Here is a 16252-nt window from a genome sequence, read left to right on the forward strand (position 1 = left end):
TACCTCGCTTCGCCCTGTCGCGACCCCTCGCTCGGCCTCAGTTTACTCTTGCGGGACCCAGCGCCGCCTCCAGGCCCGTCCTTCCGCGGGGCTGGGCGCGAGGCTCCACGGCTGTGCCGTCCTCTCGCCGCCGCAGGCGCAGCTCCCCTCCCGCGCCTCAGGCTTTCCCCAGGGCCCGGTCCCCGGCTTCTGTAGTCGCTCTGGCGCGGGCCCTTGTGGCCCCCACACCTCCTGCCTGGGATTTTGGGCCCCGTCCCGAGTTTCGGCTTAGCAGAAGCGACCCTGGGAAGCGCGAGGCCTTGAGCTGAGGGGGCATGAACCTGGGTTCCCCACCCGCGCTGTCATCTCGGCCAAGTCACTTTCCTTCTTTGAGCTTTTGGGGTTTGGGTCTGTAAGATAAGGGTTAGAACGTGAACCCTGAGGCTGGTTCTCAGGATTCCTAAAGCCCCCTCATTCATCGGGGAAGGGGGAGCAAATAGGTGTTCCTCCACCTGTTTGTCCTTTTCTAAATTGTAAAAGTAACATTGTAAGATTTTGTAGGGGAGCTTTTTCTGAGACGACGGTGAATGGGAAATACCCACTTCCTACCCCACGGCCTGATCTGCCTAGGATGGAGGGGTGTATTAGACTCCTTAGATCAGCGCCCCCAACGGATGAGCCACAGGCCAAATCTGGCCTCCCTGAATGGTTTTGACAGCCTTAAATGATTCAAACAAACAAACGAGAAGGATATTTTGTGACACGTGAAATGATGTGAAACTGAAATTTCAATGTCTATAAATAAAGTTTTTTAGGAACACAACCGTGCTCGCTTGTGAAGGTATTGTCTGTGACCGCACTGGTGCCACATCCGCAGACCTGACGACAGTGGTGACAGAGGCTGCAAAGCCTGAAGTATTTACTATTCTGGCCCTTTACAGAAGACTCTAATGACTTGACTTAGGAAAGGGCAGAATAGGAGACAAAGCTGGTGAGCGCACGCACCTTGAGAGCATAGCAAAATCCACTCAGAATAAATGAGAGGCTCTTCCGCATTTGGATTGCGAGTCACACTGCATTCTTCCCTGGGCTCTGCTTTCGCTCTATCCTGGGCAGAGGAGGGCTCATCTGGGTGCTGTGTGACATTCCAACCTGTCAGAAAACAAAAGTTCTGAAAGTAGATATCCAATGGCTGGAGCTGAGGCAACACTATGGGGTGGGGGGTGGTGACTGAACAACTGATGAACTGAAATTTCCCCTGCCCTTTCAGGAACCGAGGGGACAGCTCAGGCTCTGAGTTCCCTGATTCACACATGGAGCTTCTAGGAAGCTGGTGGCATGATTTCTCTGTCCAGCCTCATGGAATCTTGTTTTTTTCCCCAGTTTTCAGCACTTCCTTTCTCAGCGATCACTGCCAATTTGGATCCCCTTGTGGAGAGCTCAGCATCTGCTTCTGGTTAGGTGCCCACAGGGCATGGAATCAGGGCCACTGAGAGGCATGGGCTGGGGTGGAGGGAAGGCACTAACTTTGTGTGTTTATTAGCAGTTAGGATGAAAGGCTACAAAAAGTCTAACACTTTACTCTCATGTCCTTCCGTATACTTTCTCATCTGACCTTCTAATAACCTGTGGTCAGGGAGAAGTTGCCAAACAGACCAGGAAGCTCCCCCACTTCCCGGTCCTAAAGCTTAAGGGCTTATTCTTTCCTCTTCTGTAAATAGGGGATGATAACTTGATAACGTCTCCCAGGCTGGTGGTTTTTTTCCTCCCAGGATTGTTGAGAGGAGTACGTCTCCCAGGCTGGTGGTTTTTTTCCTCCCAGGATTGTTGAGAGGAGTACACCGTATCAGGTGTGTAAGGTTCTAGAGTGGTGAGTGCTCCTGGCTGCCTTGCAGTAAATTGTATTCTAATTGCCAGGCTTTTCTTTCAGAGCAGAAGACTTGAGACCCCCACATGTTAAGTGATTGCTCCAGGTACCTTAGTTTGTGGGAATCGGAGCCCAGCCCAGCCCTCTAGCAGCCTGCCACGAGATCTAAAGGTGAGGACTCAAATGTTTTATCTTCTTGGGAGTTGTTGGCTCTTTTAGAGGCCTCCGCTCCTGTTAGCTGCTTCACATTGAGGGATCCTGACAGCAGGAAGACACAGGGGCACCTTCTTGCTGTGAGCCCATGGAACAGGGCACTGATTGCCTTTTCATCTGGGCACACGCTGCCTACCCATTAGCTGAAAACCGGGGCAGTCCTGTGGCTTTATGCACTTGCTTGCCACCCCTCTCACCCATTTGCCCTGCCTGAAATCAGAGTTGGTTTCTGCGTTGATCAGGTGCATTTTGGCAGTCTCAAAACAAACTCTTGCTTTCTAGACCATGAGTTCTTGCTTCCTCTTTTCTCCACTGGACTTTCCCCAGAGGAAGAGAAAGCAGAAGTCTCAGATCTGGGGACAACTGGCAGCGCTTGCATAATGCAAGGTGTGGGGTGGCAGCCTGGTCTTAGTTCCCAGCGGGACGATCAGCCCCACAGAATTCCCCATCTCTCTAGAAGCAGGAGCCCAGAGATGCCCTCTTGGCTGCCCTTGGGCTTGTGATTGCCTCTTTTTGTTAGAACTGAACATCTGGGCCTAGATTTTGCTTCCATCCCTTTTTGAGGGGGAAGAGGAAGATGGAGGTGATTTTTTACCTTCTGGTCCTATGAAGGGAGACTAATCCCAGGGCCGTACTCCCTGGGTCTTGGCATCAGGTAGGGGAGGCTCCTCTCTGGCCCTCCCACAGCTTGAGCTGCCTGCAGTGTGAGCTCCAGGTGCTGGGCGGGGCCTCAGCCACAGCCCATAACCAGAGATCAGGATCCCCCAGCCCCTGGGGCCTCTTGGGGTGGTGGCCCAGGCTGTGGCAGGGGAACTGAAGCAAAAGGCATCGATTCCTCTCAGGGCCAAGAGCAAGGTCAGTACTACCTTCTTTAGCTGGTGTACAGGGTGTGCCACGCCAACAGGCACACGTGACTTTTTCTTCTAGGAGCGCTTGATCAGAATGGCAGCGGGATGGTTTTACCTGTCCTGCCTGGCACTGGGGTCTCTGGGCTCCCTGTGCATCCTCTTCACCGCCTATTGGATGCGATACTGGCGCGGTGGCTTTGCCTGGGATGGCACCGTGTTCATGTTCAACTGGCACCCGGTGCTCATGGTTGCTGGCATGGTGGTGCTGTATGGAGCTGGTGAGTACCGAGTCGGCGTGGCAGATGTGCTGTGGCCCAGGCCTGCACGCGGCAGCGCTCTCCCTCTCCAGCACTGTCACTATTGGGTCTCAAGCCATGGGAGCTGGGGTGGGGGAGGGTCTGTGTCTGGGCCCAGGTAACATTTGGAGAAAGTAGTGAGTGTGGGGGCATCTAAGAAGGGCAGCTTCATGAATACTCTAGGGTCGGGGCCTGCAAAATTTTCCTGTCGATGTCCAGATAGTAATAAGTATTTTAGGCCTTACCAACCCTGTGATCTGTATGTGCTGTTGTGTTGTGAGAGTGGCCGTAGGCTGCACATAAACACGTGTAGCTGTGCCAGTAAAACGAATGAGCGGGCTGGACTTGGCCCCTGACCCCAGGGGGCAGGAGATTCAAGCCTCCGGAGCATAGTCAGGCCCTCAAATGGGGGACCTGCTTACACTTCTCAGCCCCATTTCACCCCAGAGCTGGCCTCGGCCCGGCCGAGCGGGCTTGGTCTTCCCCGGTTGTAAAATGGGAGGGGCAATGGCGTTGCTAGTGCAGCTCGCCCTGTGTGTTTGGAGCAGTCAGTCATTCCTTTTCGTTCTTACGAGCAGCTTACGAGCAGCTGGTGCCGTGGGCTCTGTTGTTATCCCCGTTTTACTGATGAGGAAACAGGTTTAGAAGGAAGATGCCTGTAGCTAAGAGGCAGAGGTAGGATTTGGACCTAGATTGTCTAACCTCAAAGCCTGTGTTTTTAGCCACCTGAGTTGTGAGAATTCACTTAGTTAGAATAATGACCGTGACGTCAGTCTTTAGTCTGCAAAGCTGCGCACCAGTCATCTCTCTTATTCCTTTATTACTGTAACAGCTGCCCAAAAGCTGCCCCTCCCTTTTTATCACTAGCCCTCTCTCCCCACTCGGTGTGGCCAACTGATATCCTGGAAACTGTGGGGGATAGAAGATACTGAGGACTTGACGCCAGTGCCAGCTCGTCCTCCCCTCACCGGGGGGCTGTGGGGCGGTGCAGCAGGGTTCCCTGGGTGTGGGTGAGCGTGAGGGGAGGAGACCAAGCCGGGCTGCTGTCTCCCTGCAGCCTCACTGGTGTATCGCCTGCCACAGTCGTGGCTGGGGCCCAAGCTGCCCTGGAAACTCCTCCACGCGGCCCTGCACCTGGCGGCCTTCACCCTGACTGTGCTGGGGCTGTTCGCCGTCTTTCAGTTTCACCAGCATGGAAACATCGCCAACCTCTACTCTCTGCACAGCTGGCTGGGCATCACCACTGTCTTCCTCTTTGCCTGCCAGGTGGGTCTCTGTCCTCCTGCGGGTCCCCTGCTGGGAGGCTTACTCGGGCTCTGGGCTTCACTCGCATCAGCGCCAAACCTTCCCTCAGCTCAGCTCCTAAGACCAGCCTGGCAGGGCATGTCCCCTCACACCTGCTGCTTTTAGGGCTGAGGAGGCCAGTGTTCCCACGCACCCCATCACACAAACCATTCCCACCTCTCCGTGAGCCAGATGCCACTTGAGCTTGGTGTCCCTAATCTGATGTCACCTCTGTACCAGTGGCATGCGGGTGAGGCTGGCTGGAAGGAAGCAGAGGCATCCAGGGGGCTGGGTGTACGGGAGAGTAGGCTTGCACCTCAGCCCTTCAAGAGATGGGCCTGTTGGTGAGAGGCACAGGGTGAGCACGGGGGTGTGGGCATGGTGGGGGCAGTGCCTGGGGGCAGCTTCACCGGCAGGGTGAGCTGAGCCACCACACACAGCACCCAGACTCTCCTTCTGTGTCCACAGTGGCTCCTTGGCTTTGCCATCTTCCTGCTGCCCTGGGCGTCCACATGGCTGCGCAGCATCCTGAAACCCATCCACGTATTCTTTGGAGTGTCTATCCTCTCCCTGGCCGTTGCTTCCGTCATTTCCGGCATTAATGAGAAGCTTTTCTTCAGCTTGTGAGTGGGACGGAGCCCCCAGTTCTTCAGGTGGAGGAGAGGGTCTTCAAAAGCTGCACCCTGGCAGCTTTTGACCCCAGGCCCCAGCTAAGGGCAGGGGGACTTGGGAGGCGGGCTCGTTTCTGCTGCGGGAGGTGGTGGCATTGGTCTGTCTGTAGGTCGAGGTTGGGAAACTGCTCAGCAGATAGTCACCCGGCAGCAGTTGATTTAGCACTCGGGAGTGGGGAAGCCGCCCCAGCGCCTTAGGTGCAGCCCCTGACGGCCCTACGGCCCAGATGCTCGCCAGTCAGAGCCCCAGTCTCCTGCCCAGCCCTGCTGCCGATGCTGTTTCCAGGCAGTGTGGGTGTCGTGATTCGACTGTGCCATTTCCTAATCCTGTAACCCCGGCCAAGTTCACTTCCCCTCTGAGCGCCACTGTCCGCCTAGGTAAAAAGCATCCTGCAGGTATTTGTGGCGGCAGGACTCAGGAGTACGTTAACTTCAGTCACAAATGGTCCTGGGAAGGCTTCTCCCCCTGTCTGGGTGGCATCGTGTCTCCCTCTGAGCAGGTGGGAAAGTCTCTCAAGGGCCCATCTTGTTTTGTCACCTTCAGGAAAAATGCCACCCAGCCGTACTCCAGCCTGCCCAGCGAGGCTGTCTTCGCCAACAGCACCGGGATGCTGGTGGTGATCTTTGGGCTGCTGGTGCTTTATATCCTCCTGGCTTCGTCTTGGAAGCGCCCGGAGCCTGGGGTCCTGACTGACAGACAGGTAGGGCTCCTAGCTCCTGGGGGAGGGCAGGTGTAGAGAAGCATCTGGAGAAGGCCTGGCCTGGAAGACCAATCCAGAAGCTTGCTGGGAAGCCCGACTGCCTGAGGTGGAGTGAGGTCGGCTGTGGCGCTGGGCTCACGCCAGCACAGCAGCCATCGAGGCCCATGCTGTGCTCGGGCTCAGCATTGAGCAAGTCTTGCCTGTTCTTGGCCACTCAGACACCTGAGGCAGGTGGTGAGATGGTATATGTATCAGGCTGAGGGACCTTGGGGCTCCCCTCAACGATGTGGTGGCTTCAGTGGGGACCACCCTGCAGGTCAGGTCGGGGTCTGCCTAAACATTTCAGGCCCGGTGTGGCTTCTGTTGGTCTGGGAACATTAACCCCTGTGCTCCTACCTGTCTTTCCAGCCCCTGCTGCATGACGGAGAGTGAAGCAGGAAAGGACTCCAGGAGCAGCTGGACCCCCCTCAGAAGCTCTTCTCTACCTGGGGCTCCCATCAAGTTGTGGGTCTAGACTCAAACCTCTCCTTGCCTCCTCCTTGTTGCGCCCGCTCTCCCTCCCAGCTCGCTGCCTACCTGCCCTTCACTGTAGCTTTGGCTTCTGCACCCCTTCTTCCTGGCGTCAGCCTCTCCCATCCTCCATTTACACAAGGACCTCTTTGTCCTGGCTGCTCATGCCGTTCCTGTGTCTGTCTGAAGCAACCGAGCTGACTCCCCCTAAGACCACTGGGGATGTGGTTGAGAGTCCGGTGAGCCGGGACGCAGTTGGAGTTGTGTGAGCAGCCAGGGAGGTAGCGTGCAGGTATGGCCTCCTGCCCCATACCCCACAGGAGCGGCCTCATCTGCTAGCCCCCTGCAGCCTGGCCTGAGGCTGAGTGGGAGGGGCACAGCATGGAATGAGGCAGGTGGGGGCGGCAGAGCTGCCATGCCGGGGAGAGGCTGCGGAGCGGCTGTTCTGCTCACGTCACTGCATCCTGTTTGCGTGTGCTGTGACCATGTGGCTCTGCCTCTTTTAGCTGCTCCGACAGCTGGGGCCTGGATCCTGGCCTTTCCCAGTGATGTACATGTCTGTCCCCCTCAGGCAGCCCTGCGACCCTGGGAACCTGCTGTCCCAAGCTCTGGCTACCCGGCCTCAGCTGTCCCCATGGGCTGAACAGCAGGGCGGCCATGCACACCTTGACCTCTGAGGCAGATGCGGGCCTTCCTGCCTGCCCTGGGCAGTGTCCACCTTGCCATCCTGGCAGGGTCTCTCTAGCTCAGTTGGTGTGTTTTTTCCAGCAGAGCCCAAGCAGCCACCACCCTCCAGAGGTGTTCCCTGCTGGGTATCTCAGTGCCTCACCTGCCCACTCCCTGCTTGGCCCAACCCAGTCTACAGCGGCCCAGTGGCTCTTCTCCCACAGAGGGCAGGCAGGTGGGAGTCTTGCTTCCCTCCCAGGGGTGGGCGCTGGGCTTCCCCAACCTCTCCGCACGTGCCTGTAGGTCCAGGCCCCACACGGCTATGCTCACAAGAGCCTGTGCCACCAGCCCGGGGTCTGGAGTCTGGGTCCCGACCCTGAGGCTGATGTCCAGCCCAAGCCCACATGGCCAGCTGTTGGTAGGAGGACTCTGCTGGAAGCTTCAATTGGGTGAAGGGTGCTGAGCCATCGGGATGCCTGGCAGGCACCTTGGTCACATGACATGTGACCACCATGTGGACAGGCATTTCACTTGCTTACGAAGCTTGATTTTCATTAAACATGTTTTAAGAATCAAAGCCTTTTCTGCTAAACAACAGTGTGGCTCACTGAGTTTTGGGGCAATTTGTACAATCTTGGATGTTCTAACCCTGCCCCCCCAAACCACAGGCCCCACAGAGCCCCAATGACCTCATGGACTTGTGACTTGGGTGACCCGTGCTGAGTGCTGTCCTTGACAGGGAATGGCTTTTGAGCATTGGGTTATCTTATGAGGAAGGAAATGCTTCCCAGTTGGTAATTCAGAAAACAAGACACATAAAGGGTGAGTGAGGTGCCTGTGGTCACCCAACCAGGAAATGGCCAAGTTGGCTCCACAGGGCGGTGTCTAGCGCCAGCTCCCTTCCCTGCTGGCACCTGTGCCTGCGGCTAGAGACCAAGGTGTGGCTGGTGGGCAGGGAGAGATGCCCAGGGCTTGAAGGGAGGCTGTAGGAGTCTGGGCAGTGAGGTGGGGCCCCCTTCCTGGGATGACCAGCTGTAGCTGCCCCCTGGTGGAGGTGACTGTGGGGCGCTGCAGACGCTAGTGATGACAGCACTCCCCATGAGCACGCTGGCTATGCCTTTGATTCACTGGGATCCTCTCCCACATCCCCACAAGATGGTGCCACTCTGAGTTTATAGATTCCAAGAGGCTAAACCATAGGCCTGAGTCTCTGTAGCTGGATCTGAGGCAGAACCAGGTGAAAGTTGTGTCTGTGTGAGTCCCCATCAGGGCCTTGAGTCACGGCCCTAAGCTGATGAGTCACTGCCCTAAGCTGACTAGCACCAGCCCCTCGCTGCCTCGTCTCTGCACGCACCGGACTTGCAGATAGACAGTGCCATGGGTAAGGATACGAAAAGACCTGGGGGCTGGCTGGGGTACAGTTTCTGGCCTATCACTGAGCCTGAGAACATAGCTGTTTCTTTCCGGCATCTTGTCTGCTTCTGCTGAGAGGAGCGCACCTATCTGTGTGTATTGGAAGGAGGCTGGGAGTAGGTGGGTGCGGGGTCCCTGTGGAGCCAGCCCAGCTGCACGGACCCTGCCTTTGGGTCTCTGGTGGTAGGAGATGGGTAGGACCATTGCAGCTGGGAGCTGAGGTCTCTGTCCCCAGGTGGCAGTGGGTCCACTGTTCATGCTTAGAAAAGGTTGCAGAGGACACGCATCTCCGTTGCTTTGATTTATTAGCTTGCTTTTCCACACTGGCTCGGGTGCAGGTGCCGAAGGCCTATCACAGAAAATCTTAAATCCAAACAAGCACTGCCAGTTAAAGGCTGTGCTGCCACCCAGGGAAAATGCCTAATCACTGAAGCCCAGAGCTAGTTAGGGACCAAGCAGGGTGACCCTGGGACTCCACCCTCCGTGAAAAGGAACAGGGCCATGCTTAAGAGGCGCCTGGCCCTGTCAGGACCTGAGAGTAGCTCGGGAGATTTCCTGCTGAACTCAGAGGACCAGCCCTGGGCACGAGCGCCAGGGAAGGGGACAGCGGGGAGGCAGGAGGTGACAATGGCTGCCTCTGCACAGCAGCGAGAAAGGCACTGAGGCTGGAGGCGTTCACACACCCTGGCTCTGCAGGGCCTCCAGGATGGCGCGGAGAATGGCTGCGGCTGCCACGGCCCCTGGGTCTGGTTGATCCAGCCTCGCGGAGCTGATGTAACTGGCTCTTCCGGCTCCAGCTTCCATGTTCTTGGTGGCCTCGGCAGCAGCTTCTGCACTCTGAGGAGGTAGGGGTGTGGGAGAAGGCTCTAGCACATGCCCCCACACATGCTCCCTGCCTTGGAGCCCTGAGCCTGGGGTCCCAGTTCTGCCAGCACCCTGTGTACCGCCGCCAGGGCAAGAGGCCACTGCTGTGTCCCGCACACGTGACACCTTTCAGCTCACCACAGCCCTGAGACGGGTACTTGGCTCCATTTTCAGGGGAGGAAACAGGCACAGTTGGGAGGTTAACCTGCTCGGGGTACGGAGAGGGGAGTCCCCGGGTGATGGGGGGCTGGGCTCACTCGCTCACCTTGACCGCTTTGGTCAGGGTGTGGAACAGATCAGCTCCTGGACTCTTCCAGGCTTGGAGTTCCTGTCCTGCAGCCCACAGAGAATCCAGCTGGACAAGGGGAGGGGGGTACTGAGTACAGGCCTTGCCAGTAGGGCGTGGCCTACAGGCTTCTACACTCAGGGACCCTGCCAGGGAAGGGTGGGCCCATACATACCATCGTCCTGTCCCCTGGGGCAGCCTTTCCATACCTGGCAGGGAAAGCAGAAATGAGGTTCACTAAAGGGGACCCCACCCACCCCTGGTCTAGGGCACGGGGCTCTGGCTCACTTCTGCAAGGCGACCAAGCCGGCGTCCATGGCAGCAGACCAGGCTGAGAGATCAGTCTTGGCTTTGAGGGGCTGGGCTGCTGCTGTCAGGAACAGGCCATAGAGCTGGGGAGGACCAGAGTGCTGAGCATGCAGGCTGCCCCAGGCCTCAGCCCCGCGGGGATCCCGCCAGGTCAGCCCTCCACCTCCCTGGGGGCTGCCGGCACTCACTGCCCCAGATGAACCCCCCATCCTCTCCAGTAGCAGGACGGACAGCTTGGAGAGTAGCTGGGCAGGACTGGTAGGGAGTGGACCTGCCTTCAGCCACCCCTGGATCGCTGCGGGCAGAGAGAGACAGTGAGGGACTCAGAGACCCTCCCTCCCACCTGCTTGGACCCCAACCAAGTTCCCAGCCTCGCTGCCGGGAGCAGTACAGGTGCTGGAAGAGGCTGAGGGGTTCCCGAGTCACCCCCTTTCTCACCCAGCGTGCAGTCTGGAGCGACATGGCACCCCTGGCTGACAGGGACCTCAGAGGACAACGATCAGGTGAGGTCGCCTGATACTCTGGTCACATTTTACTTTTCTTTTCCCTTTGTACTGCTGTCTTCTGTGTTTTACTGATTCTTCCTGTTTATTGTCTGTCTCCCCACCAGAACATAAGCCCTGAGGGCAGGGATATTTGCCAACTTTGCTCACTATTGTATCCACAGAGTTGAGAGCAGTGCCTGGCTCTGGGAGGCAGGAAATAAAATGTTTTTGACTAGATGGGGCTGGCTGGTTGAGAGCTTTCTGTTGCTCTAGGTCAGCTGAGAAAAATCAGGACCCTAAAATGAATTTCCCTGGAATCTACAGGCACTGATCACTGCAAAGCCTTGTGTTTATTCTGAAATGACAACCATCCTGCATTTGCAGAGTTAGAAGAGCCTTTTCCTTATGAAAACAGGCAGAAGGGGTGCCAGGCTTTGTGAAGGCCCTTGCTTGGCAGAATAAAAGCTGCCCACCCCGCGTCAGCACCCTGAATGGCCTGGAAATTGCTTTGCTTTGTGAATGCCCAAATCTCAGAACTGATGTGCTACACACACCCTCCCGGGAGCCCCAAAGGGCCCTCCACCAACCTCTGGCAGCACGGCTGTGGGTGGTGCCACAGTCCCCATCACCTGCAGCGCGGTCCAGGGCATTGAGCTGCTCCTCCAGGCCCAGGAGGGTGGTGCACACCCGCTCCAGCACGGGCACCACGTGCTCTGAGGCTGAGCCTGGGGGATACAGTGGGGAAGAGGCCTCCCAGTCCCTTCTCATGACACTTGACCCGTATGGGAGGTGTAGGTGGCAGGGTCCCTGAAGACCCCACAACCCCCCCCCCACACACACACCTTTCAGGGCTCAGGCCAAAGCCAGGGCCATCCTCCCCAGGAACTGGGCTAGTACCTCCTGTGGCAGTGGAGTCAGGGGCCTCCTGGGGCTCGGTTGGGGCTGGCCGGCTCCGCTGCCGCCTGGTCACAGAGACCTTGGCCACTTTAGGCCAGGCCACAGCATTGGTTTTAGCATCTGGACACACAGATGATCCTCTCAGACATGGGTGGACTGGCCAGGGATCAGCGGGGGCCAGACTCCCCCACCTGGTGGCCCAGCTACCTCCACCTCAACACGCGAGCGCCTACTATGGACAAGGCAAGCAGGGAGGGACCTACCATCCCCTCCTCCACAGCCCGTGAGAGCTGGAGAGGCCGGAGGATCCAGCGAGGGCCTGACTGTCATAGTCCACTCTTGGGGTCTCTCCCAGTCCCCAGCTCCTACCTGCCACAAGGAACCCCAGGTTGGCCGACTCCAGGCCTCACCTAACAGTTTCAGGAGGGGCTCATCCACCAGCAGAAGGGTGAGAGAAATGCCAGGCATCTCCAGGGCTGACATGAAGGTGCCCACCAGGGCACGGGCAATCTTCACCCTGCGGCCCTCTGCAATCCAGAGCATGGCTGCCATGAGCTAGGGCACTTGCCCCCAGAGAGCAAAAATCAGGGAAAAATGGGGATTGTGGAAGTTGGGGCCCTGAGATTGGTAAGGAGATGCCCGTTTCCTCTGGGCATCACTTTAAGATGCCACAAATGCCCATGTTCCCTTCTACAGGGTCAGAGGAGCAAGCCTGGGCCCCATTTATTGTGTTCTTGCAGCCGCCAGGCACTGTGCTTGGCATCGGGCATGTGTTAACCTCGTGAATCCTCACAGTGCCCCTCCCAGGCAGGCACTGCTGTTTTTGCCCACTCTTTACAGACAAGGAAAGGGAAGCTCAGGGCACGCAGCAGTCAGGTGGCAGTGACGGTATAACCCAGTAGCCTGGACTCGGGCACGAGACTTGTCCTCCGTTCCTGTTCTCATGTCTGGCCTCAAGGGATTGGGCGGAAGGTGCTTGGGGGCTGGGGCTCACCCAGGATGCGGATGGCAGCGTCGGCGATGATGCCCAGTTCCAGGTATGACAGGCCACCCAGGTTGTTGACTACCAGCACCACAGAGGATCCTGTGGGCAGACACGACACCCAGGTGAGGTGTCTGGGCTGGGGGCAGGCGGAGGGCAGCGGTGGCAGGGCGGGGAGACGGACGGGTGAGAGCCCCTTACCGGACTGCACAGGCACACGGGACACGTTGGAGGGGCTGGTCATGTGGTCCAGCATGAGCGTCACAATCTCGTCAGCTGTGGCCATCTGTTGGAGAAGGGCTGGGTCTCAGCTGCATCTGGGGCCACTGCCTCAGAGTGGCCTGGGCCCAGGAGTCCACCTACCTTAATCCGGCGCACACCAGCTTCCCCATGGATGCCTGTGGATAGAAGCAGTCCTGCTGACGGGCTCGGGACCCGGGGATCCGCTCATGGTGCTTTTACCAAGGATGTGCTGATGCCTGGGAGGAAGCTAGGTGTGGACTTGAGGCGTGGGGCAGGAAGGGGTGGAATGATGGAAAACGCAGTCTTTGCTCTCCGGAACCTTACAACTTGGAGGTGGAGAGAACCAGGGACCTTACTTCATTTTTAACTAGCTCCACAGCACTGACTGGCGGCAGTCACAGCAAGGCCTGTGGCTTGCGCCCGCCACTGTGGAAGCAGCGGGGAGGAAGAGGGAAAGCTTTGTGCTGGTGGCCTGTTGGCAGGACCCAGGAATGGTGTGAGCAAAGGCAAGGGGGTGCGCAGGGCACTCGCTGTGGATGTGGAGCAGGTCGAAATCAGGCAGGTTGGGCGAGACGGACCTTGGGACTTAAAAACACTAGGGCCGCTTAGCAACAGCTCCAGGTGAGCACAGGGCACCAGGAAGGGGCTCCCAGGGCAAAGAGGTGGGCCAAGCCCAGGCAGGAGATGTGACCGGCACAGCTTACCCAGGCCCAGCTCCACTTCATCGGCAGAGAGCTCGAAGGTGGGTTTGGAACCAGGGACACTGCAGGAGGACAAGCTCACTCCCAGGGTGCCTGTGAGAACAGGGTAGGAAGGGGTGACCCCTCTGCTCTTGCATCGGGCTGGGCAGCAGCAATGCCTCAGACGCCCCACCCACAGCTGCTGCTTCGAGAAAGGCTACCAGACCCTTCATCTCAGAATGAAAGGGAACCCAGCTCTGGGGACCCACGGCTACCAGTGCCCAGCCCAGGGAGATGGGGCCGCACTCACCCATGTTCTTGGCGACTGCGCTCACCCGCTCCGTGATCTCCTGCAGCCCCACACCTGCCTCAGCCAGGGCACCAGCCACCTGCACCCACACAGACAGGAGCCCCCAGGAGGGCAAGAGTCACTTCTGGCCATAGAAGACAAGCTGGGCTCGGTTTCCAGTTGGGCAGGGGAATCTCAGTGCTGCCATATCATCATACTTAGGGCAGAAGAGCGTCTCCCCACATTCACAATGCACCTGCCAGGAAGCTTCAAGAATCCCAGTCTCTAAATCAGAGTCACATGTGTAGTGGATGCTCAATAAATATAAACAAAAAACAAAGCCAGCCTTTTAAGTCAGAAGTGACTTTTCAAATGGAGAAGTGGGCTCAGAAAGGGGTGGTGACTTGTCTGATGTCACACAGCACATGGCACACAGCTCGTGGCCAGTTTCCTGACTCCTAGTCTCGAGTTCTTTCTCCATGGCATATACACTGTGGCTCACTCCACCTACCCACTTTTTGCCAAGCATTTGGTGTGGGCTGAGGAGACAGGAAGGTGACTAAGCCACAGAAGCCATTTTGAGGAACCTCTCAAGTCTGGAGAGGGTTTGGGGAAGCAGCACACAGGCTGGACATTTCATGCAGGGTGTAAGTTCAATGTCAGAATTCACAATAGGATGTTATGGGTGCGTGGAGAAGGGGCGCCCTGCCAGCTGAGGGGAGGAGGAAGGAACCCTCTCTGATGGGGGTGCCACAGAGGTCGGCCACCGCTGGGCAAGGAAGGATTTTTAAGGCCTCAGCAAAGCCACAGATGTGGTGTTAGTGGGCACAAGAGGAGAGTAGGGATGAGAGGGATGAACCCGCAATGCTGGGAAGGAGGGACCAGACGGAGAAGTCTGGGTCAACTCCAGAAACCCCAGCAGACACAGCGTGAACAACCTGGCCAGACACATATTTTAAAGGCACATCTCACACACAACACACATACACACATGCACACACACGCAGCCCTGGGGTAGCATGGGAAAGAGACCGGGGTGGCAGTTAGGCAGGGCACAGGGAGGGGAGCCCATTGAGGGGCACTGCAGCCACCTGGCACAGCAGAGGAAGCCGGGTCAAGGCTGGGCCAGGAGGCCGTATCTTGGAGGCAAGGGTAAGGGGTTGGAAGGATCTGGAGAGTGTCTGCATTCTGGGCTTAGGCAGTGGGGAGGATGGGCCTTCCTGGATCAGGGATCCCTGGGGAAGGGGGTCTTTTCAGGTTAGGGCGGCTGGGAAGGCCCAGGTGCCAGGTGCTGTCTGGAGAGAGAAGTCTGGCAGGGCCTGGCCGGCAGTGCCCGGGAGAGAACCTCACCTTGTGGATGAGGACCGTGCCGCAGAGCCCCCGCCTGCCCGCCTTCTTTAGGACGGTGAAGGCGCTGTCGTCCCCAATGACCACCATCTCCACAGGGATGCCCTCAGCCCGGGCCTGCTCCAGGGCCATGCCAAAGTTGAGGCGATCCCCGGTGTAGTTTTTCACGATGAGGAGGGTCCCCGCTGCAGAAGCAGCCAGCAGGGTCCCATCAGGGCTGCCCCTGCCACCCCCAGGCCTGCCCTCCCTGCAGCCACCTCTCTTGCAGGCCACGCTTACCTGTGCCTGCCTGGGCCACGGCCCTGATGGCAGCCAGGATGCTGCCCACTGCTGGGGAGGTGAACACAGCTCCTGCGATGACCCCTGTCAGCATCCCCTTCCCTATGAAACCTGGAGATAGGCGGGACGGGGAGAAGGCTGGGTGGGCACTCTGGGCGCTTCCCAGGCTCTGGGCCTCATGAATGTGGTGTGCCCTCCCATGCACCTGGCGCCAGAGGGCACCTGGGTCGCTCTCCGCAGATCTTCACCCAGGAGTAGCCTCCTTGGAGAGGCCTTCCCGGAGATCCCAGCAGGAGCAGCCACCCGCCCCAACCTGTGACTTGCTGTCCCCTCTCTCTTCACTAACTCACTTAGAACACTCTGGAATGATTTCTCATGTGTTTACCGGATACTGTCTCCTGAAGGAGAACGGACGCCCCATGGGGGCTGCTCTTTGTCTGTCTGGCTCACTGTGGGGTCCTTAGTGCCCAAAACAGGCCAGGCACACAGTGGGTGCTCACTGGCATCTGCTGTGAGGATGGGTGGCTTTGCAAAGGGAGAGGGTGGGGTACAAAGGGCAGAAGCCTGTGCTCTGTACCCCTGCGGCTTTCAGGGATGCTCCCCTGCCAGGCGCTGAGCAGGAAACAAGCCAGAACTGTCCACGGTGTATGTGAAAATACAGGTGGGGACTGAGAAGAGCAATGGGCTATAGGCTGGAAGAGTCAAGCTCCCGTCTCAGAGAGGGGATGAGGTCAGCTGGGCATTCATGAACTCACCAGCTCTCAGAGGTCATTTGGTCCAACATCGAGCTTTCATAAGATGGAGAGTCTGAGGCTCAGGGGGAGGCCATGACTGGCCACAGGTACCTGACTCCAGGCTGTGCCTTGCACCTCTACCAGCACAGCTACCATCTCTCAGACCCCTGCCCATTCTGCCCAACAGCTTCCCTGCCCCCCACTCCTGGTAGCCCGGGTTCTCACCAGCGTGGGCGGGCTCGTGGCCGGAGCCCCCTCCCGACAGCAGTGCCACCTGGCCCCGGAGGCTGTCCAGGTCAGAGCGAAGGGCCACGCGGTGGCCCTGCAGGAGCTGCAGGTTGGGGTTGCAGGCCACCAGGCCAGCAAGGGCATCATCTGCACAGCCTGCTACCGAGTTCACCAGCTTCTT

The 16252-nt window shown here is 58.0% G+C and overlaps 2 protein-coding genes across 3 annotated transcripts; one reads left to right on the top strand and one right to left on the bottom strand.

Moving 5' to 3' along the window:
• Positions 1–2971: 2971 nt before the first annotated feature.
• CYB561A3 (cytochrome b561 family member A3) lies at positions 2972–7551 on the top strand (the record flags this gene model as incomplete). Of its 2 annotated transcripts, none has more annotated exons than XM_084240820.1 (5): positions 2972–3185; positions 4261–4469; positions 4956–5110; positions 5703–5859; positions 6876–7551. In XM_084240820.1, the coding sequence occupies exons 1-5, from the start codon at positions 3002–3004 to the stop codon at positions 7044–7046; spliced, it is 876 nt and encodes a 291-aa protein (XP_084096946.1). In that variant the 5' UTR covers positions 2972–3001. The 2 variants fall into 2 exon arrangements, with proteins under 2 accessions (XP_084096946.1, XP_084096947.1); XM_084240821.1 differs by lacking the exon at positions 6876–7551 and adding an exon at positions 6268–6291.
• A 1572-nt stretch (positions 7552–9123) lies between these two features.
• Positions 9124–16252, bottom strand: TKFC (triokinase and FMN cyclase; the record flags this gene model as incomplete). The annotated part of the gene is made up of 16 exons (XM_084240813.1): positions 16069–16252; positions 15110–15220; positions 14834–15015; positions 13505–13583; positions 13219–13308; positions 12635–12669; positions 12473–12557; positions 12284–12373; positions 11700–11816; positions 11290–11409; positions 10980–11117; positions 10096–10202; positions 9887–9990; positions 9774–9807; positions 9578–9667; positions 9124–9285 (listed from the first exon to the last, which is right to left on the bottom strand). Exons 2-16 carry the CDS (start codon positions 15201–15203, stop codon positions 9124–9126), a joined length of 1527 nt encoding a protein of 508 aa, XP_084096939.1. The 5' UTR covers positions 15204–15220; positions 16069–16252.

Source organism: Talpa europaea (genome assembly GCF_964194135.1).
Source record: "Talpa europaea genome assembly, chromosome: 1".
NCBI classification, from domain to species: Eukaryota; Metazoa; Chordata; class Mammalia; order Eulipotyphla; family Talpidae; genus Talpa; species Talpa europaea.